This window comes from Pseudopodoces humilis, chromosome 9 (genome assembly GCF_049639895.1).
Source record: "Pseudopodoces humilis isolate 2021_Gansu_Grassland_sample_001 chromosome 9, ASM4963989v1, whole genome shotgun sequence".
Lineage (NCBI taxonomy): Eukaryota > Metazoa > Chordata > Aves > Passeriformes > Paridae > Pseudopodoces > Pseudopodoces humilis.
Window position 1 is genome coordinate 28,166,426 of NC_142208.1, and position 22,562 is coordinate 28,188,987.

Genomic DNA, 22,562 nt, shown 5'->3' on the forward strand with positions numbered 1-22,562 from the left:
CAACATGCAGAATAATTGGGAGGATAAGGAAATGCCACTGAAGTTTATATAGGGGGAAAAATTTCCTTAGATCTAGACAATCTCGTGTCACCATGAAACTTTCGGCTCTTCTTTTGCGGGGGTGTGCCGGAGCACAGCTATTAAAAAGTGGTAATTTCGGTTCTGCTGTGATGTGGCCGTCATTGCCTGGGGAGCGAGGAGGGCCCGGGGGCTGTGCCCGAGACCCTCTGCCGGGGGGACGGGGACAGGGATGGGGTCAGGGATGGGAACGGGGACAAGGATCAGGGAAGGGAACGGGGATGGGGACGGGGACAAGGGTCAAGGAAGGGATCGGGGATGGGGACATAGATGGGGACACGCCAGCGGAGCCCGCCCCGCCCCGGCGCCGCCACGGGGGCACCGCCCGCTGCTTTCGCTTTAAGTTTCGCTTTAAGTTTCGCTTTCGCTCCCGCCCGGCCGGACCCAGGACCAAGGCAAGTCCCAGGCCCTTCGCAGGCCTTCCCCGGCTCCCCCGGGTCCGCTGCCCGGCCCCTGCCCCACTCTCCTCCCTCTGCACTCCTGCTGAGCCTAGGCCCGCTTCCCTCGCAGCTCCCGCCCGCGGCCTGCGCGCTCTGCCTGCGCTGTGCTCTGGGCTTGTCAAAGCCGAGCCTAGACCCGGCTTTGCGAGCTGCTCTTAACTCTGGGCAGCTCCCAAACCTCTGGCAGCGCCCCGCTCCCCGGGCAGGTGGTGCAGCCGTGGAGCCCTGGTGGCCTCTCAGCTGCTGCTGCTGCCTGGTGTCCGGGGTGGTTTTCGATGGAAACGCGTGGCCTTCTCAGAAAATGCATGGTAAAAGCAAATTTAATCTGCCTAACTATGGGGAAGGGGCAGGAATGAAGGGTAATTTCCTGATGAAAATCTGGAACCAGAGAGCAGATGTTTCAGTGCATCCCACCCTGAGTGAAGGTCCTAACTAAACCCCTCACATGTGTCTTCTATAAACCAGACCATAAACAACCTGGTTCACAGAAGTATTTCTAAAATGTCAGTGCTCGCCGAGGGACACTTACATTCTTGTACTTTTATTGGTAGATGTCAGAGGATCAGCATGGTGATCTCCCTGCTGGAGAGGAAGGTGATGAGGATGGCTCTGATGCAGTTGATGCAAGGCCAGACAGAAGCAGCAGGTTCTCACTTTTTGGAAAGTAAGTTCCTACTCATACTCCTGTTCTTGTTGTATCAGCTGCCATGGTACCCTTTTAATCAAAGAAACGTAAAAAGGCTTGATTTGATGTTCAGTTTGCCATGTCCACAATGCTATTGATGGTCTGGATAGAAAGGTGGTTTATGTTGTATGAATTTAATGTATCTGGTCTGTACCCTAAAGCATTTCTTTTTAGTATCTCCCTATAAGGAAACCTATAATATCACCCATAAATTTTATTTGGCAGCTAAGAGAGCACCAAGTTCATTTAGCATCAATTATAGTCCCACATCTTAAACATTGGCCTTTGGTGGAGCTGGGAATTGAATATGCCATTAATTATCTATTTTACTGCGCTCAGCTCAGCTAATCTCCAGCATCACTGGAATCCCCTGCTGACTGTCTAAGTTACTTTAAAGCCTGGATGTGCCATCTAGGTTGTAGCACAAAGAATCCTCACCAAGTCTAGAGATGTAACCCCTCACAGAACACATTAAAAGCCTTTCATTTTAAAGCACAGTAGTCTCACTGAAGCATAAGCTTACTTTCATTAAATCAGTGGGAAGCAAGAACTATTTACTGCTCGTCTGTACTCTTGAAAACACCGGATAAATGTGATTGGAAATGCAAAAGATTAAAAATGAACATGCAAAGTCCAGAAATATTACTGAATGTCAGCAAATGGCTACTTCACATTGGATTTAGTGAGATTTTCCAAGAGATATTTAATGCAAAGTCTAATGCATTTGCAGAGTGGTTTTGATTTGTTTTACTATTGGAAATTTACATTAAAGTGAGCAGTATAATTCAGAGAGTACATGGCTAATATACTTTTATTTTTTGCTGCTTATTCTATGAGTTTAATAGGGGTAACAAATTTGTGAGACAAGTGAAGATGCTTTAGTCTTAGAAGACTTTTGATGTGCTGTGAAGCAAATCACTGTACTTTCTCTGTCTCATTTTATCATTCCTCAAATATGTTTCATGATGTGCATGTGTATTATTAATTTTAACAAATAGACAAGTGTAACATTTGTTTCTAAATCTTGTCAAGTATTTTTCAGAGGTTATTTTTCAACTTTATAAAATGTGTGTTTTGATATTTGATTTGGTCTTCTTTATAAGAGGTGATATGCTAATACTATTATTAAATTACGCAACTCAAAGTTAATAATTTCCAAAGAAAAGGCAATAATCAGCATTTTTATGACTTTTTTCTATGAGAAATTTTTAAAATAATTTGGCTAGTCATCAGTTTGAGGCATTCATCTTTTGGGAACTCCTTGAAGATGCAATTTGCAACATTTTTCTTCAGAAGTGAAAAATTGCTCAGATTAAACATGAGGTAATTGAGAAAATCTAACTTAGATTTTGTAGAAAAAATTGCATTTGAGAAATCTACCAGTTTCTTGGAGAAAGTAGGGGCTGCTTAAAGAGGAATGAGGTGCTTGACAATTAAGTTCTTAAAAATCCAAGCACGGTGACAAAGTCTTTGTCCTACAGAAACCAAAACTCTTTGACCAGAAGTAAGATAGGAGAGTAATGTGAGAGGATAAAGGAAGATGGGATCTGATCTAAAACTATGATTGTAATAAAGGAAAAAGTGAAGAGAGAATGATCATTCTTTGTGCTTCACAAGGAGATCTAGGAGATATCCAATGAAAAGTTCACGCAGGAGGTTTAGAACAATTGTTAAGGTGTAACTGTAACACAGAGCAGAATGTCACTATAGAACCTAAAGCCAGAGGATTTGCAGATGTGAGGATTTTAGGTAAGTTCAGAAGAGATTAGATATACGTGTGGAAGGAAATTCCAGATGTTAACATCTTTGGTGGAGATGTTCCTAAGTCAGCTCTCTGTGAGAATGTATTCTGTATCCATTTTCTCTTGCTTGCTTTCTTCAGACTCATTTCTAGTCAGTGCCAGGTACCAGGGTAGATTTACTTTTACTTGAACGAGTGTGGCTCTCTGTCTTGATTGCTAAAGTTTCATTTTGGCAGTATGAAGTAATACATCTTAAATAAGGTATCTATAAAACTTTAGAGTGACTACTCTAGATTTTATTGTCCCTTCTTTTTTTCATCAACCCAGTCTTTACCAGTTGTGCAGTATTCTCAGTTAAATTCTTCACTGAATTTCATGTGCTATTGCTTAACATATGCGAGCTCAATAGGAAAACAAGTAACTTGTGATGTTAAATGAGCACAATTAATTTTGAGAGAACAGTGCAGTGAGAATCTAAATTCAAAGCTGTGCAGAAAGACCAGCTGTTTCCAGTAGCTTCACAGCTTCAGCTTGCCACTCTCTGGCTGTGACTGATCTACCATGTCAGAGCAGTAACTAGAAGTAAATTAAAATTGTACTCACTGCAGCTTATTTCTCTCTGAGAAGTCTGAGGCTGCTTTACCAAGGAGTGCACGAGGCTCAGAACAAGCCAGGATGGGCAGATCCTTCTGACACCTCAACAATTTAGGGGGATTATCTTCTACGCATTTCCTTCTCTCTGGCAAAGTGCTAATACTTACCTAATGTTGGTGAGAAAAACTGTCCCATGGGGAAGAGAGTTGGAAGAAGTTTTGGATTAAATCTGCCAGCCGTGTTTGGCGCCGGGTTTTTGTTTTTTAGCCACTAGATGGCAGGAGGGTATTAATTTTGTGTACTGCGAAAAGAACAAAACGCGGGCTGTTGAGCAAAATGTTATGATTCAGAAAGCAAAAATATCAGGACAAATTCTGGCAAGAATCGAGGCGCATTCTGGCGCACCAAAAAAAGTTTAAAACATGTTTAAAGAAAGATTCAGCTGAGGATTTCAAATGTGTGTTTTATTGTTTTATCTAACTAGTAGAATTTTTCCCATACAAGCTTGGGTTTTTTTAACTATGCTATGTGTGCTGCTTTTACACTTTCAAGGCTTTAAATAAAGTTTTGCTTCTCCACAGGATGATACAATATCTTAATTTGGTATCTTTTGTATTTTATTGGGGATCTCCATTAGGGAGATGGATAGCAGCAAATGCATGTTAGCATCCAGGAAAGCTAATGTAACTTGAAATGGAATAAAATTGCAGTTGCACTGTGTTAAGTAGAGTTAAGATTTCTCTTAATCCTAATTAAAGTTGGGTTTTCTTTTAAAAAGCTGCATCCAGAAATTCCCAAGGCTTGGTAGACTTGTATTTGCACTGTCAAAAATCCTGACTGCTCGTGGGCTTCCGTGAAGAAACAATGCAGAAGAATTTTGTTATTAGTAGTAGTTTTATCCTAATTTAATTTTATAGAACCATTTGTCTTCTGGTTACTTTTATCTGCTCTAGCTCTACTTTCTTGTTTTACAGTCAATATTCCCCTTCTCATCTGGAAACAGAAAACACAATTTAAATATTTAAAAATCTTTACAAATACTTAGTTACAAATGAAAGTGTGAAAGTGTGTGATTCTCAAAGCAGACACATGAAATGGATTGTAAGAAAATCCCACTGAGGAATTTGAGAGGTTTTGTGGGGCATGTAGTCACCAAGAATATTTTAGCTGTTTAACATAGCAAATCCAAAATATCTGTGAGATATTTATTTCTGTCAAGTCCCACCACTTTAGAGTTTGAGACTTTTGAGTAATTTGAAAGTTCCCTGGAAATGCCAGTGTACATCTTGCCTTATGTAGTTCAAGGGTTGTGATAGTTATATTGTTAGGATATCTACCATGTTTGTAAATTAGTCCTTAGGTGAAAAAGATTGATGGATCTATACACCTTTTTTTTTTCAAGTGTACAGTTTTTATTTGGGTTGCAGGACATCAAAGTGGGGAAGTAAAGATGTTACCAAAAGCTGTCTATTAGCTTCATGACCCTTGTCTCCCATGTTTCTCAACATAAACAACCTTGTCCTTCAAATAATAAATATTAATTTTTGAGATTCATCCTCAGCTGAACCTCAGGTCTGGAGTTGTGACAGGTGTAGAAAGTTGTTTTTGTTTCAGCTAAGCTTTTCTGTTGTTCTTCTGTCTTTTGGGGATCTATTTTCCATCCACTTTTCACAGTACCATTCATTCTGAATTGGAAGGGACCCACAAGGATCGAGTCCAGCTCATAAGTGCCTTATTGGGGATTACCAACAGCTTATTTTTATATTGGTTTGTAAAAGAAGCCGCTTTTCAAGCAGAACTTCTATGAAGAACAGCTTCATAGTGATACACATAAATATGTTTTCCAGAGCCTTCCATTCTGTTACACATTTTTCAGCGTCAGAATATTATAGATCTTTTGAAGTAGGTATTGCTAAGAAAAGTATCTCCTTTATCCTTAGACAGATTAAAAATAGCAGGCTGCTTTAAAACAAATAACAGCTGATGAATCATTATCTGAAGTTATGTTCTGGGCTGCAACTCAGATATCTGAGCTGACCTCCTGTTTCAGCCTCATGTTTCCTTAATGTCTCTAAGGAAGTTACTGTGTGCCTTAGTTTGTCCTGTAAATGGGTGGTGATCTTTCCTTTCACAGCTCCAAAATCTATCACACTATAATTTCAATTTTGTTTGGAGTTTGTTTGTTCTGCTTAGCACAAGGTAAATATTAGTTGTTTATGTTCACCTGAAAGCACCAAACATAAAATTTCAGAAGTAATTTATAGTCTGGAATAGTTCCTGCAAAGACAATTAAGAGATTGTAACAAGGAACAACAGGGATATTTCATTTGTATTACTCTCTTTTAAATCAGAGGTGGTTTTGGTCTGTTTTCTTTGGGTTTTTTTATTTGGTTGGAGGGGTTTGATGGGGTTTTGTTTGTGTGAGTGTGTGTGTGTAAGTATGTGTTTTGGGGGCTTTTTTGTTGTTGTTGATTTGTTAAAGCCATTTTTGTTAGATCTGGAACTCAACTTCTGGAGAGCACTGCAGGAGTATTTAACAAAGAGTGGGAACTCCTGTCAGTGCTTGTACTTTCCCTTGGATACTTACTGGATGTACCTCATAGGAAAAGCCCAAGTATCTTGAAATAGTATCTAGTCTTTATTACAAGAACTCATTGATTCACAGTCAATATTTGTTTCCAGTCTCCTTAGATACTTCTTAACATGAAGTACAGCAAGCCCTGGGTTATCCAAGAACTGTATCTGAAGTAATAACAGTCAAGTATCTTAATTTCTTTTGTGTAGTAATTTACTTCCTTCATTACAACAAACTCTTGGCTGTAGCATACAGAATTTGGAGGACGCTTATTTTTATATATTTGTAATGTGACATTTAAGCTTTCAGAGCAATCAAAAAAAATTTAAGCCAAATTTATAATAAACTAAAACTGTTTAAAGGTAAATATGGCAGGGAAATAATTCTGTTAAGTAAATTACAGAGAGGTTTTGTAAACTATACATGTTAATTTGCATTATTTTGCTAGAAACATTCATTGTGTAAATATTGTAGTCATGGTGGATCAGGTTTTGCCAGAAGGAAGAGGGATGTATCACAAAGTGGTCTGCTGTCCCACCTGCATCTCAAAATCTATTTTCCTGCACTCTTACATGGGAACAGAGATAGAATGAGTGATGGGAGCGTGTTTTCTGCTTGTCAGCAAAGGTGGCTCAGGGCTGCATGACCTCAGCTGGCGGGGTGATGGCTCCGGGTTTGAATAGCCCCACAGAACAGTCCAGCGCGACCCACTGCTGACACAGGCGGGTGTTGGGGCCTGAGCACACACAGCATCCTGCTTCCCTCTGCAATGTAACCCCGAGCATGGTGGGCTCCTAGCTTTAGCAGACATCAGACCTGCTCCTGAGTTCAAGCTGAAGCTGTTTTCAGATGCAGTGTGGAGTACCATTTGATGATGAGCCAAGGTACTGTAGAATGTTATTCACCTCCTTCCTTCTCTGCTCCCTGTTTGGAAAAATCATGAATTTATACCCTAAAACAGTTTAGTTTAGCTAATCATAGCTCCACTGGCTTTTTGCAATTGCTAATCCTTACCAGAGTGTTCTCTGAGCATTACTGTTTGGAGGGCTTGCTTTATTTTGAGTAATTTTCTAAGGAATCCATGTGTACCTGTTAATTTCTCTTAGTACCTCTGAAAGGTAAAAGAAGCTTCATCTTTTTTTTGCATATAATTATCAGTTGCCTATTTACTGCCTAGGGTATGATCATGTAAGATTTCAGTTTCCAGAACACCCATGGAAGGTATGGATGTGCAGGTTTTCTAGAAATGAGCAGAAAGCTTTTCAGCAAGAAAAATTCTTTATTTGTAAAAATTTACCTTTCAGATGTGTTTTGGCTATTATGTTGCATACAGTATGGTGAGGCCTGCATGGCAGATATCATGTAGCTAATTGGGAAGCTGAATCTTAATTACAGTAATGATTGAGAGTTTAGAACTCTGTGTTGCAGGCATCACACCACAAAATTGTCATGTGGGTTTTAAGTGATCCCTAAAATACTAAGTGCACTGCTACCTGTATATTTTCTTTTTAATTTTGTCTTTTTCTAACTTTTGTGAGATGTGGACAATATTTGATATTAGTCTGTTGAAACCTTTTGTCCAGAGTGCAGCTGGCTTAGTCCCAATGCACTTGGTCTAATTTGTATATAGTAAGTTAAATTGCAGTTGTGGTTTTGAATTAGTTAAAGCCATCACTAACACATACTTAAAAAGACAGGAAGGCATATTTAGATTAACTATCAGAACATCAAAAGACATTTACAAAGTATGCCAGAAGTTGTAGTCTGAGGCTTGTTCTTTCAAACAGCTCAACTCTTCCATTATACTGTGAGTTGTCTTGGACTGAGTTTCTCTGTTTTTCATGTTTTTAGAGAAGATTCTCTCTCTCAATTGCGGATGGCTCTGAAACTAGAATGGAGCAAAAAAGCTACAAGAGTACCTTAGGGTCTGAAAAATGTCTTATAATGAGAAATTTACAGTGTTTCAATTGATGTTAAATAGTCCTACACAGGCACTAGCAGTTCTCTCTTCAAGGAAGCTAATGTGCAGTAATCAAGGTTAGGAATTTGTTCCTGGACTAAGATCCACTGTAAATCTCCACAGTGGAGGTTTACAATAAGACAGTAAACAATAGCTTTACAGTAAGAATGGCTTTGTTTCATGCATTTTCTTTCCAGGAGGCACCTGTCAGTAAGCTAACCCCCACACTCTAGCCATAAACATTACACAGATGTACAAAATACAAATTCTAAAATTATTCTGTGCTTTACTGGACAGAATTCCAGAGTGGGTCAGGTTGGAAGGGACCACAATGGGTCATCTGGTCCAACCTCCCTGCCCCAGCAGGGTCATCCCAGAGCACAGGGCACAGGATTGCCACTGGGATTGGCTCTGTTGGTTAGAACGTGGGGCATCAGTTTTTGCACTACCCTCCCCCGGAAAGAAGCCACATGATCTGCAATTGCTTTATGGAATAAGTTTGTTTAGACTTCATTTTGTAATGGAGAAACTAAGACCAAGATTTACAGAGTTACTTTCCTGAAGTTATTCAACAGCAGAAGCACAACTCATTTTGGTTTGTTTAATACCTTTCATCAAGTTAATTGGGAAAAGCATAGCTAGCATGTGGTCTTAATAAATATATTTTATTCTGTGTTGTACTCTTGGGTATGATATTAGGAAATTTAGGGAAATGCCAGGATTTCTTTAAATAAATTGAAGTGGTTTATTTTGCAAATTTTCTGTGAAATCTGTTGCAGTGCTGTTACATATGTCATATCAAGAACAAAAGTACGTTTGTCATATAATATTGGATTTTTGGATGAATGAACTCAGTCCAGTCTTGGAAAGAATTTTTTTAATGATAGCTTAAGTCCTTCCCAACTCTAGTATTATCTTGATAAGATCAAGAAAATAATTTCATTGTTTACCTAACTCCTTTCTTTTGATACTGCTACAGCAATATTTTCTGTTCAAAATTACTGTGCTTACAATTATTTGAGGGGCCTGTGACGTGAGTTCCCAAATGAACAAGAGCTGCTGACCAAGCAGGTGCCTAACTTCAGGTTCACTCAAGGAAAAGGCTTTGCCTCTGTTGGCTTTCAAACTGGCTCTGTTTAGTCAGCTGACATTCTGATTCCAAAGATGCCCTTAAGAAGTCATGAACTAATTGGGAGTTCAAAAAGAAACTGAAGGCTAATTAATTCCTATGGTCTGTTCTTAAGAACACTTACAGTTATTAATTACAATTATTTACATTTTTCTATTGCCTGAGCAATCCTGTTGCTCCCAGGAGGGAAAGTGGAGTGTGTTCATCAGGGGCTGTGGTGTTCCAGGAAGCACACTGGCCATCTCCCTTTTTTCCACCCATTCCCAAAAATTACTTTTAAAGTTTAGACATTTCAGCAAAGCAATATATAAATAGGCAAGGACAGCACAGACTTTATATATCATCAATAAATATGAACTTCAGACTCCAGTATTATCAGTTTAGCATGTTTCACTGAAATTTTGTATTTCTTTAACAGATGAAACAAGATACTGTCAGGGAACAGAAATCTAGGAACACTGGTTTTGTGTGTGTGTGGGTGGTATTGTGTTGTTTATGTTTGCTATTCTAAATTCCAACTGTCAGTTTTCATGCATTTTGTGTAAGACATCTGTGTGCCATGGTAAGCAATGTAGGTGAAATAATGTTTAAATGCTTTTTGGGGAACTTCTACGTGCAGTTGTGTAGGACCACTTGTTTAGGAAAATGTCCTAACTTCAATATTAGATTTTTTTTTTTTTCAGTTTTCTTTTGACATCTATCTGGAATATATTTTAAACAAACCTTCTAAGGAATGGTGATTTTGTTGGTTCTCATCTGTCAAAGTCAGCAGGCCTTTGTTAATGTTTGCTAATAGGGAAATTGAAGGTATGCAATGCTTACTTGAACTTCCTCCTATACAGTTAGTATTGCCCCATTTTCCTCAGGAGACTTTTGTTTCAACTATTAAGCTTTTTTTTTTTTCAGTTTCTCTACGGGCACACAATTTGAAAGTATGCACTTTCAAATGCACTGTAATACAGTTTTAGTAACTGGTCTAGACCTTGTGGTTTAGTCTTTATCCCATATAATTTATGCTTTCTGATTTTTAACAGTAAAGGCATATTCATTTTTATAAAAGACAGTTCGGTGGTGACACATTCTTGTCCAGAAATATTGCTGTTCTGCCAACCTGATGCAATGTTAATGAAAAAAGGCAACAGGATAATCTGTTATTTGCATGCAGTTCTAAATCTGTGTGACTTTACCAAAACAGATCTGACAAAGAACAAAGAGTCTGGCTTAGAGAATTTAAGATCTAAAAAGCTCTGGTCAGGTTTAACAAGTGTCTTTTGCTTGATATTGCAAACAGGGTTCAAGATTAAAAAAAAAAATCAAAGTGGGGAGAGTGTAATTAGAGGTGTATTAAATACAGTGAATTCAGACTGGATAAAGCTATTAAAGCTGCTAGTTTGAGGAGAAGGTTTATGTAGAAGTACAAGATCTTAATGCATGATCATTAGAAAGCTTCAGACATAGGAATGATGGAGCCCACATCAGACCACTAATTATTGAGGCAAAGGTAGAAACATAGAACAACATATTGAACCTTGTTTAGCTAATTTATAAATTCTGTTTCCTTTTCAGTTTTTTTATTAATAACTCTAAACTGATCTCCAGCACACTCAGTTTTAGTACACATAGCTCAGTGATGCCTTGTGAATTCAAACACAATCCTATTTGCATTTTCATTGTTTTCTGTCTATCCTTTCACTATCTTTTTAAATAAATAAGTCCAGTCCAGGATTTTTCCCCAGGAGAGCAAACAGCATTTGTGATGAGCAGTAGTCACAAATGTAATTTATACTGTGCATGCAACAATGGAAGGAGTGGGGGTTTTTGCACAGAAAGAGCAGCATAGAGCCACACAAACTGCAAAAAAATAAATCACTAAAGTTTCTTTGGAGGCCTTAGAACTAATGCATTGTCCCACACACTCCACAATATTGTAACATGATGGGAAACTTATTCAAATGAAGCCTGTAAAGAGGTCCCCAAATGTCAAAGACCTAAGGGAAACATCTCATTTGTTTCTAATAGATGGAAGAGCATTGCAATTTAAGACAGCTTGCATCTCACAACACTTAAGTGTATGACAGTTCTGGTGGGTGTTGATGGAGTACCTGAGAATATTTTACTGTCCCCTGCAGTAGTCTTGCCTAGATCCAATAGAAAGGCTGAGAATGTGACAAAAACTAGAATAAAACTATTCACCAATGCCAAAAAAGCATTTGGACTCCAGAATGAATCCTGAAGTGATGTGTTTTGTGAAGACACCATGTTTTTAAGGGCAAGTTTTCTTTTTAACAGAAACATGTTATCAGTTATTCAAAAATTATATTGCATATTGTATAAAAGAAGGAAGCCAGAGTAAAACTGTCCTAGTGTTTTGAGATGTTCCTTATCAAGGAAAGATGAAGTTTACTGAACTGCATAGAGCAGCCTAAGACACAGTTCTCTCCTTTTGTGGCTTTACTTCAAATAAAAATGAATGGAATCAGTGTGGCCTTTCCTACCCAACTCTGAATGTCAGCTCCTTTAAATTAAATAGTACAGAATTGTAGAATTTTCTTTATCTGCTTACATTTTTCAGTACAGCAACAAAAGGCCCTAATTTTCCTGTGAGGGAAGGGAACTATAGCTTTTTTAAAAACCCAGATATCCCTCTATAATATCATTTTTAGAGTTTATTTTGAACAACTCTCCCTGGAAAAGAAAAGTCACTTAAATAGCCAGGCAGAGAAGTAGATGAATATTAGGTGACTAAAGACAATGCTCAAGGAAGCCTTTGTCCTGCACATGGATTCTTAATCTGTTGGTATGTCACACTAATACATGGTAGCAGCAGGAATTGAGGAAGGTGCCAGTAGAAGGGAAGTCAAAGGAGAGAAAATCACAGCTGCTAAGAGACACTGCTTTATTTTCTCTAAATAATCTTTAGGTATAGTTAAATGTTGTCATTGGTATTTTTATCCTGAAATCTTGAACCATATTGAAACAATATTTTATTCCAAGTATAAGAGAAAAGAGGGTTTCTTGTGATGGGTAGCAGTCCTTTAGAAGATCAAGTCTACTCCTCATGCAGGTGAGGTATCTCCATTGACTTTGACAGAATTTTAGCCACTCATGCTGATAAAACACTTTACTACTGCTATTTAAAAGTTCAGTAACAAAATGATAAACAGAATAGATGACTTTAGTTTTACATTTGAAAACTGAGAAATTGATAATAATGATTTTCCCAGGATTGATACTGACTGAGTCTACACTCAGTCAGTACTGGATGACTGGATGACTAGATGAAATTATGGCTAGACTAGATGAAGTCACATTCCCAAATATGCTCTTGGGAAGCCTAAGGCCTGGATTTAGAGACACAGTGAGGGTGAAAATGTGCAAGCTATATGAGAGTGTCAGAGTGGAGTTTCAGTTTTGCTGAACTTTTGACCAAAGGGAGAGAACATGAAATACATGACAGCAATAATTGGGAGAATATTTCTGTGTTAGGGAAGGATCAGTGACCACTAATGGAGTGAGGAATAAAGGCACAGCTGTAATTGAGACCTGAAGAATGAATAAACAGTCATGAAATTCAACTTTCTGTTTAGTCCAGGCAAGTTTGAATCCCAAAAGAAGGAAATTAAAGACACTAGATATCAGAGAAGCAGAAAGAAATTAAGCAGAGGGCACATAGTTTAAAATATTTTATAAAGCATATAACTAATCTGTGGAAACCCTTTTGGAAAATACAGCAATTAGAAAGCTTAGTAAGAACAACAGTCAACATTTATATTAGCAGGTGTGCAGTTCAAAGTTCAGAAAAAAATATTTAAGCTTTCATAAACCAGCCTATCACTGACAGGAGAGTTCCCTTAAGGCCTGATTATTGCTTATTTATAACTTTATTAGTTATAATTACAAAGTCTGATTTAGCTTGTTGAATCTGAAAAGCTGCACATTATACTGTCAGCGTAGTCCAGTCAGGCAGTTCCCATATTGTGCAATGTTGGCACAGGAACCAGAATCTTCAAAAAAGAATTTGTCTGGACTTGCAGGTCCAGGCTAAGTATAATCCAAGCCTTTGCTCCCTTATTCATTCAGTTTGGACTAATGCCAAAAGATTTCTGGAACTTTTTATTGTATGCCAGTAAAGAAGTGATAGGTGTAACCCTGTTGTGGTTTTTTAGTATCTCATTAATCTGATCAGCTTGGGAGGAATCATTAGACTAAAACCACAGTGTCCTCTGTAAAGGAATGGGGAAATGTGCTGCCAAGGCTTGTCTGTGGCATTTGCCATGGACTGGCACAGACCTTCTGGCTGCTTTTGAGAATTCCAGCAGCAGGAATTACATCCCTTAAACTCACGAGTATTTCTGCATGAATGAGTGCAAACTGTTGAACTTGGGAGTGGTTTCAGAGAAGTTTCGTGGCTGCATTGCTGTGCCACTTAACCCTTGCTGCTATTTTCACTCTGGCTTTTTGTGGGGTAACGTGGCTGCCTGATTCCTGGGCTAGAGTTAGGTCACTTCCAGCATTTTAGAAGGGCAGACAGTGCAAACATGATACTGCTCAAATGCACCCATCCCTGAGTGTTGACAGCTGTTCATGGATTGGACACAAACAGAAATGTGTGCACAATATCCTTGAAAATATCCTAGTGTCTGTAACAGCCACTGTTGTCTGAACAAGTTTTTCAGGAAATCACTGAAGCCAGATAAATCTGTAGAAACTGGAATCTATGGGCTGAGGAAATGCCTCTTTATGGGCCTGAGTGGTTATTTGTTGTTCTGAAATTTCTTCTTCTCTCTTTGACAAAGAACTGTCTGGTGATGAAGGACCAGGGGGAATTTTAGGTTAAAAAAAGAATCCAAGATCTCTTTGAAAGTCAAATGGAGTATCAGCATCATACAGCTCTGACTAAGTCTTTAAAAAATTTAGTTAAGATTTGGTTAAGACTTTTTCTTGAGGCAAAGCATATTTAATTATTGCTGTCAGAGCCCTCAAGAAGCATATGCAAGGAGAATATCCGTAGTTGCAATTTGCCAAGGAAAAAACCCCTATATTTCCAGAAATAATCCTCAAGTAGATACAGTTCAATATCTTGTTTTTTAGTCTCTAAGGGAAGTCTAAAAGAGGACATGATATTAAGATGGTCACATGTAAGAAGAGTATAATGAAAGCCTATCATGTGCAACTATTTAATTTGGCCCTTGATAGTAGAACGTGACAGCACTCAAAGATAAGAAACTGTTTTGAAATTGAATTGCAGTAGCATTTATACATGATGAATCATTTAAAGAAGGTTTATTATAGATTCCAATTAGTCTTGCCCCTTAGTTATAAAAAAGAGGGCACTTAAAGCTAAAAGAAAACCATTGTTAAATTAGGCAGATTTTTTTTTTAAGAAAATAGGTTACCTAAACAACATTTAATCAATTCATAGGAACCTCATGTCTACAGTTTATTATTGAAGCAAATAAATTAATAATTCTTTAGAAAGATGTCAGAATGAGAATAGTGAAAGTACTTAAATTAATTGAGATTATAGGAAGAATTAATTTTGTTAAAACCAAACTGTATTATACAGTTATTTGTGCTGTGAAAGTCATTTATGTTTTCCTCTCAGACATCAGCAATAAATAATAATTGGAAGCTGGATGCTGGAACAAATGAGAGAGGTGCCAATACTTCTTCTGCCCTTTCCTGAGCATTGTTTTTAAGTGGGCTGACTCCAAAGCTTGCTTGTGATTCTGAGGTTGAATCAGACTCCTTATAGGCTCTTACTGGCTTCAGTTCTGCTTGAGAAAATCTTAACCACACCTGAAGCCACCTGCTTGGACCAAAAAGTCCACCTCTAAAAGCAAGTACTGCTGAGCTCCTCATGCTTCTACATCAGGTGTGCACGCTGACTGTAATTGATTTGGTGTTAACACTTTATTTAGATTAAATCTTTGAGTAATGCCTGTGCTATCCCTTGGCATCTCTTTCTAATTTAATGTAAGACTCTTGAACACAGCAAAAAGATCAGTACACAGTCATATAACCAGAGAAGATTTATTAATATAATCCATTAATGTAATTATTATAGTAGTTTGATTTGTTTTTTCTTAGGTTGTATTTGATGTGAAGTTGAGGTATCAATGATTATATTGAAATGTGCTTGGGTTTTTGCATAGGTTCAGAGTGCTGTTTGGCAGACCAAATTAACACGTGACTTGTTCCCATCTATAACTTTTTCCAGTAGAAATTAGCTACTGCTTAGTCATAATCTGCACAGAATTCAGGGATCATGATGATTCAGTAAACAAATCTCATCACACTGTTAGGTAAACTGCATATCTCCATGGCTCTGGAATAGCTATTAAGGGAAAATTGTCTGTTCTTACATTAATTACTTAGAGTAGAAGTAAAATATGTCCAGAAACAGTTTGTTAAAAAAGGTTACTGCCAGCCTTATTTCATGCAGGACATTTATCTCTGGGTCAGGATCTGTGTGTCCTGCTCTTGGCTGCAGTTCACTCCAGAGTTACTTCACCTTGTCAGAATCCATCTGCACACAATAATCACTTCATGGAAATCACAAAATCTTTATGCCTTGATCCAAAATGTAAATGAAAAAAAATGCAATTAGAGAAGGAGAAACACTGGGCAGGGCTGCATGAATGGTTTGAATTACGGTAAATAGGCCATGCATGTGACTGGTCACTAACAATAATTTCATTTGGATCACCTAGAAAAAAGAAGAATGGAGAAGAAGAGCAGCCAAAGCCCTCTCTCAGTAATCAATACCGAATTGTTACACCCACATTCCAGTATAATATGGATTACAAGAAAGTTGGCAAATGTATTATTATAAACAACAAGAATTTTGAAGACAAAACAGGTAATGTTCTTTCCTTGATGATACTCATTACAGACCATAGAATTTTTATACTTTCTTTAATCAATAAGTATTCTGTTTTTAGGACATGGATTTTTAATGAATGTTTCTAACTTTTTTGATAAATAGTTGTTCCTAAAACTTTTCCTGTTCTCTAACACTTGTGTTAGAGTGGCTCTTTTCAACATCTTTTCAGTATATGTCTCAAAGACCATATCTCCTGGCTGTACCAACTTCAAACTAAACCTTTTTTCCAGAGTTTAAAACTATGTTGTTAAAATTTGAACTTTGGCATCTGCAACCCATGTTATAAATTCTCTGTCCCTGAGCTGCAGCTATGAGCTACAAAAGCTAATAGCTGTAGGTGTGTTCTGCTCACTCCTGCATTTAACTTTCCAGACCACATGTGGTTTCAAGGTAGACAAATACTTGTGTTATAATCAGGTTTGTAGGATTTTTCCTGTACACTTGGCAAATGCAGTACGTTGTTTTCCCCCAAAGATTCTGTATCAGTTCTTTTCACTGGGTATAATAGGGACATTGTTCAACAGGTTTTCCATGGGGTGCTTTGTGCCTGTGTTGTACTACACAACCAAAAGGAGATGGATCATCCTTAGAGGTCCTGTGTTGCAAGGTGCTGGGGGCACGCCAGTATTTTTCAGGATAAGATATGTGTTAACACTGGATGTAGCATTATTTTTGAAATCTCACAATTTGTTCTCCATGCTGCTAGAGGATTGTTTTAAAAACATGTCATCGAGACATTGTTTCAGTTTATCAATTTTAAACATTTGCCTTTGAACACGTGGATCATTTTGAGTTGTGTAACTTGCAGTCAACCATGTTCCTTGTTTTCTGGCAGGAATGGGCACACGCAATGGCACCGACAAAGATGCTGGAGATCTTGCTAAGAGTTTTAAAAACTTAGGGTTTGAGGTTTTTACATACAATGACCGAAGCCGTGATGATATGGAAAAATTACTGAAGCAAGGTAAAAATTCAGAGTAATTTAGAGGGATGGGGAACGGACCTTTGGAAGTCACTGAATCTATTCCCTGCTCACCTGTAGCAGGTTAAAGTGGAGCAGATTGCTTAGGCCCCACACACAATTTTCTATATGGAAGGATTTATTTTCTGAATGGACTGGGCTTAATTCCCCACCTCATGGCCCAACATCAGTTCAGAAGTGCACGGTGTTCTTGTGAAGCACTTGTGCTGTGTGTTTGGTGAAGAGCCTTGTCATACTAGATAAGGAGTTTAGCCCATTGATTCCAGTGGGCTGAGCTCAGGGTCAAGTGAAGGGTGCATCCATGAACTCAAAGTACTCATCATCACATTGTAAAAGATGATCCACTCCTTCTTATGCCTGACAGTATAGCCCAGTGTGTATTTAGCCTCAGAAAAATGTGTTTGCTAAATAAAATTTCCATTTAAAACGTAGCTGCTGAGGAGAACCACAGTGATGCTGCCTGCTTTGCCTGTATCCTCCTAAGCCATGGGGAAGAAGGGCTCATCTATGGCACAGATGGACCCATGGCTATCAAGAGTCTGACTGCCCTGTTCAGAGGAGACAAGTGTAAAAGCCTTATAGGCAAACCCAAACTGTTTTTCATTCAGGTAATAACCCTAAGGTAAATACAGTATCCTACTGCTGCAGCAGGGAGAACACACTCTGTTGGTTGTCTGCCCTAGAAAAACCCTGTAGCTTGACTTATTGAGTGTTGCTGGAGGTTTTCTGAAAAAAAAATGTGTTGAGAGAAGTTGTCTATGGGTAAAATTATTGTTTGTTTTTAAAAGATAATTTATATATGAGTTTCACAGGTGTAAAGAATATCATCATTGTAATTTTTGACAAGGTTTCTCTTGGTAATATATGAACTTCAAAGCAGAAAGATAAACTCACCTTTGTGCAGACAGAGCTAAGGACAGTACATGTTTTTCAATAGGAGTAATACTGTCCACATCTCTTTGAATTAAGGCTGTCTCTACAAATAACTGATAAAAGAAACATTTTTATTTTCCTCAGTAGCCTACTTTATATTGCATTTTTAAATTAGCATGTAATTAATTGTATATTAGTTAAACTTTTAAAAACAACTGTTTCAAACAGCATTAACTGAAATATCACGGGTCTGAATTCTCTTTTTTACATAATACATAGTATTATTTACATGTAAGAGTTGCAGCAGATGTGGTTTTCCCTAGGCTATTCCTTCAATTAATCCTCCTCCTCAAAGTGAAAACTCTTTTAGACTCTTCATAGTACTGAAGTGATGTTTCTTCTAATTACACGTTTGGAATGGTTACTTTATAGACTTCGAAATTATCTTAATAAAGACAGCCATCCCTGTTATATAAGCCAGTCAGACTTGTTCTTTTGCCAGAGCTGTCAGTCAAAGCTCCTGATCAAGAGCTGAAAATTACCCACCCAGACCATTGTCCCAGTGTTCCCTTTAGCTAAACCCATGATTAAGGGAAAATTAAGACTCAAAGAGATAAAATGGGAAAATATCAAAAATGCAATATACTTGTAATGGGTGTTCAAACATTGGAACAGGTTGTCCACACTATAGAGTCTCCACCTGTGGAGTTCACTGTCAAGAAATTGTCCAGGAGTCACACTGCACATGGTATTATGTAATATTTGAGTGTTGAGAATGCTTTAGACTGGTAAAATTAATCTTGGTTAGAATAAACCAACACTGACAAACAACTGAGATGCACAGCCTCAACACCTTTGCCTCCCTCTGCTTACAGAATGTATATTTGTAAAAGGGTAAGCTAGTAATATTATCACTGAACAATTAAATATCCCCCAGAATTGCATCTCTGCTTTTAATACATGCAAAGTACTGCTTAGAACTGAAGCCATTAAAAAGTTTTGATGGACAATAACTGTTTAATTGTTATAATGCCTTGTTTCTGCTTATTGGAAACATTCTCTGCTTTCAGGCCTGCAGAGGCTCTGAATTTGATGAAGGTATACAGACTGACTCTGGACCTGCCAATGACACCCTGGAGACAGATGCCAACCCAAGATACAAAATCCCAGTAGAAGCAGATTTTCTGTTTGCTTATTCCACAGTGCCAGGTAAGGAAAAGAGGGTCAGGATGGGAGTAGAAGGCTGAAAAATCCATAGGGACTGGACTGGAGATGGACCCTCACTGATGATACACTGATGGACAAAACACAAAGGCCAGTCTACATTGGGTATCCACCCCTTCATCACGGGCTGTAGAGGAAAAAGGAGATTACAGATGGCAAAGGCAGTACTATTTTCTGTGAATCCTGCCCTTCCATGTCCTGGTGTATTGAATGTGTGACGAGGGCAGGAATAGTTACAGTACAAAACATACTCTCAGAAAGGAAACCTGTGTAATCTTACTTCTTGCAGATTCCCAAATGCCAAAATGTAGAATGGTAGTTAAGCAGTGTGAGGTTTGGAGAGTTAACATACATTATCCTCAACTCTAATGAAACAGGATATGTGGCACAACTGTTAAGAGTTCAGCTTTCTGTCTGTGCATTGTTAATCTTTGCCCAGAATATTCCACACAAAAAAGCAAATATAACTCCATGTATTTTCTTCCTTGTCTTTCCTGTCAGGTTATTACTCCTGGAGAAATCCTGGAAGAGGCTCCTGGTTTGTGCAGTCCTTGTGCTCTGTGCTAAATGAGCATGGAAAGCAGCTTGAGATCATGCAGATCCTCACTCGGGTCAATTACGTGGTGGCCACGAATTTCGAGTCCCAGTCTGACGATCCCCGCTTCAGTGAGAAGAAGCAGATTCCCTGCGTGGTCTCCATGCTCACTAAGGAACTGTACTTCTGAAAGTGCATTTTAATGCAGCCCATGGTGAAAGGTCAGAGTATGGTTTTGGGTGGAGATGTGTTTGTAAACAGGAGTCAAACATTTCTAATAACAGAAATGTAATAAAACTAGATTGTTATGTTGTATAAGATGGGGTAACTGATGGATGGACAATATGCAATATTTTAGAGAAGCTGTGGGCCAGCCTGACAGTTATTACTAATTATTGTATCTTGGTTTCCATTAGTGTGACTGTCATGATTTATGGCTGCTGAAGATGTTATGAGTCAGCTACCTGACCCATAAAGTTTTTTCCCAGAAAGCAGATTGAAATTAAGAACAAAACAAAAATCTTGAGACTCCTTCTCATTCACTGCTATCTCATGGAACCATAACCTCCTTGGAAGTTTCCAAAGACCATCATATTATGGGTATGTCCAGTAATAAAACAGTTTGTAGCTATTTAAAAGGGTGTTTCTTAGTCTAATATATTAATTTCCTTTTAATGAACATTATTAATGAAGGCTAATGGTTGCTCTGTGCTCAATCTGGAAGTCAGTTTACTTAGGCATCATTCTAGCATAAGATGAATGTATAAAAATTAGTACTTTAGATTATTTACCTGAAAACTACAGAAATGTAATAAATCGAACAATGACAATTAAAATCTTTGTAAAGAATTGGCAAATTTTACTTGGATGATACCATATTAAAGTGCCATTGTAAAGATATTTTGCCTGACAAATGACAGTTGACTGAGAGAACAATCTGAAATGGTGGTATTGCAGTTCTTCTGCTTGCAGAAATAAAAATGTCTGCTTGATTCAGAACTTTTGAACCATAAGAAAATGACAAGGCTTTATTATAAAACATTAAAATTTAATGTCGAAAAGGTAGAATTATGTGTTCCAGTAACAATGGATGTTTAGATTTAACTTGTAATTGTGAGGAGTTTTGCCAAAACTGGAAATGCTTACTTGAATCAGAAACCAGAAGTGCCTTCTTAGTTACTGTACGGTCTTGATTTTGTGTTTTAGAGTTATGTTGGTGATGTTTATATTTCTACTTTTTATATTCACTTTAGTTGGTAGCTAGGTCAAAAAAGTAAGTTTAATGATTTGGTTAAACTGATAAAGAATCACCCTTTTCCCAGTTAATGTACTCTCCTTGCAATCTTCTGAGAAAATAAGTGCATGGTATTAAAGCCAAGTTACCAAATTGTTAGGTTTATTTTCTTACAAATACTGTGACGTAGTGAGATATATATATTTTTTTTTCATAAGTCAAATTTACATTTGCTTGAATTAAATAAATGGTGCTTTATGGATATATTGAACATGATATCAATAAAGACCTTTTTTTAAAAATTTCCTTTGTTTATCTGCATGTTTATGACTTGATCAGGTAAAAACCAACCAAGATGTACCCCAGTCCCTTTCTGTTTAAGGAGTGCAGGTGGTCTCTGGCATCTTTTCAGGAGGACGTTTACAGTGTCAGTGGAAAAGTGGATTAGAAAAGTAATTTGGCATTGGGTGACTTGGGTTGGACAGGCCACGTCCTCTCCTGGAGTAAACCAGAGTTAATGGAAGTATTTTATTGGAAACATGGTGTTCTACCAGTGCTTAATCTTGCCCTTTATGCAGTAAATTGTGCAGGGCTCTAGCAGTGCATGTGAAAGTGCTCTCCCTGTTGCTTCTGCCAAACAGCTCCATCTTAAGCTATTTTCTGGCATTAAAGATATTCCTGGTTTACCATGGCCAGCCAACATTTCAGTATTTGTTACTTCTCTGGAAGCTCTTTCATATCTTTATAATTCATGAGTGTTTATTTGCTTGAAGTTTAGCCTGTTTTTAAATTTCCATGAACGATATTTCCCCATCTCCAGAACTATCCTTCAGGCCAGTTCTAATATATGAGATATGGAAAGATCAGCATAAAATACCAGAATACACTGCCAGAGAGGAAAGTAACATGGAAAGATTAACTTAGAGCTTCAGAAACGAAGGAGAGAAAAAGATCCTGTTGTGTCAGGACCAGGATCACTGCTAGATTAGCATTACTTCAGATCATGTCCAGAAAAAATTAATGTTATTTCAAAAGAAAATTGTGTACCAACAGACATCACCCCTGAGCAGTGATACTGCCATAGCTGAGAGCTGTGCCAGCCCATGAGCCTGAAGGAGCCCACTCTGGGTGAGGAAGCTTGACCCTTTCACTTGACAGAGCCAGGATGCTGAATAGCGATTTAAAAGCTGCAGGATGTTCTAGCTTTTTTCCCTCATCAAATTAATGGCTATTTTTTTAATCAGAAATAAATTCCCTTGCCATCTGCAGGATTAGACAGATGGTTTAGTGTGTAAATCCACTTTTGTTATTGACACACTGAATGTTTCTGGAGAATCTCAAAAATTCACTTACAGCCAAGACTAACACTGAAATTACCTTGTCATGACATAGGCAGCATAAGAAATCCTGATTCACCATTGCATGTTTAACTAAATGCTGTTTGAATCTGAAGTTGGTTTCAGCTTATGGCACTTTTATCATCTTTTAGGGTTCTTCTCACTTTGCTTTATATTCCAGCCATGGGTGGATATTGTGCTTTAGAAACAGCTTGGGAAACGAAAGGACTGTTCAGAAAGCTGAACCAACAAAACCACACTGTCTCCAGGCTTTTTTTTCTGTAGAGG

General features: G+C 38.0%; 1 protein-coding gene across 1 annotated transcript; it reads left to right on the forward strand.

Moving 5' to 3' along the window:
• Positions 1–397: 397 nt before the first annotated feature.
• On the forward strand, positions 398–21,241 carry CASP7 (caspase 7). The gene is made up of 7 exons (XM_005520754.3): positions 398–473; positions 1,070–1,182; positions 15,917–16,065; positions 16,925–17,053; positions 17,504–17,679; positions 19,015–19,153; positions 19,670–21,241. The coding sequence occupies exons 2-7, from the start codon at positions 1,070–1,072 to the stop codon at positions 19,891–19,893; spliced, it is 930 nt and encodes a 309-aa protein (XP_005520811.1). The 5' UTR covers positions 398–473; the 3' UTR covers positions 19,894–21,241.
• The last annotated feature ends 1,321 nt before the right edge of the window (positions 21,242–22,562 follow it).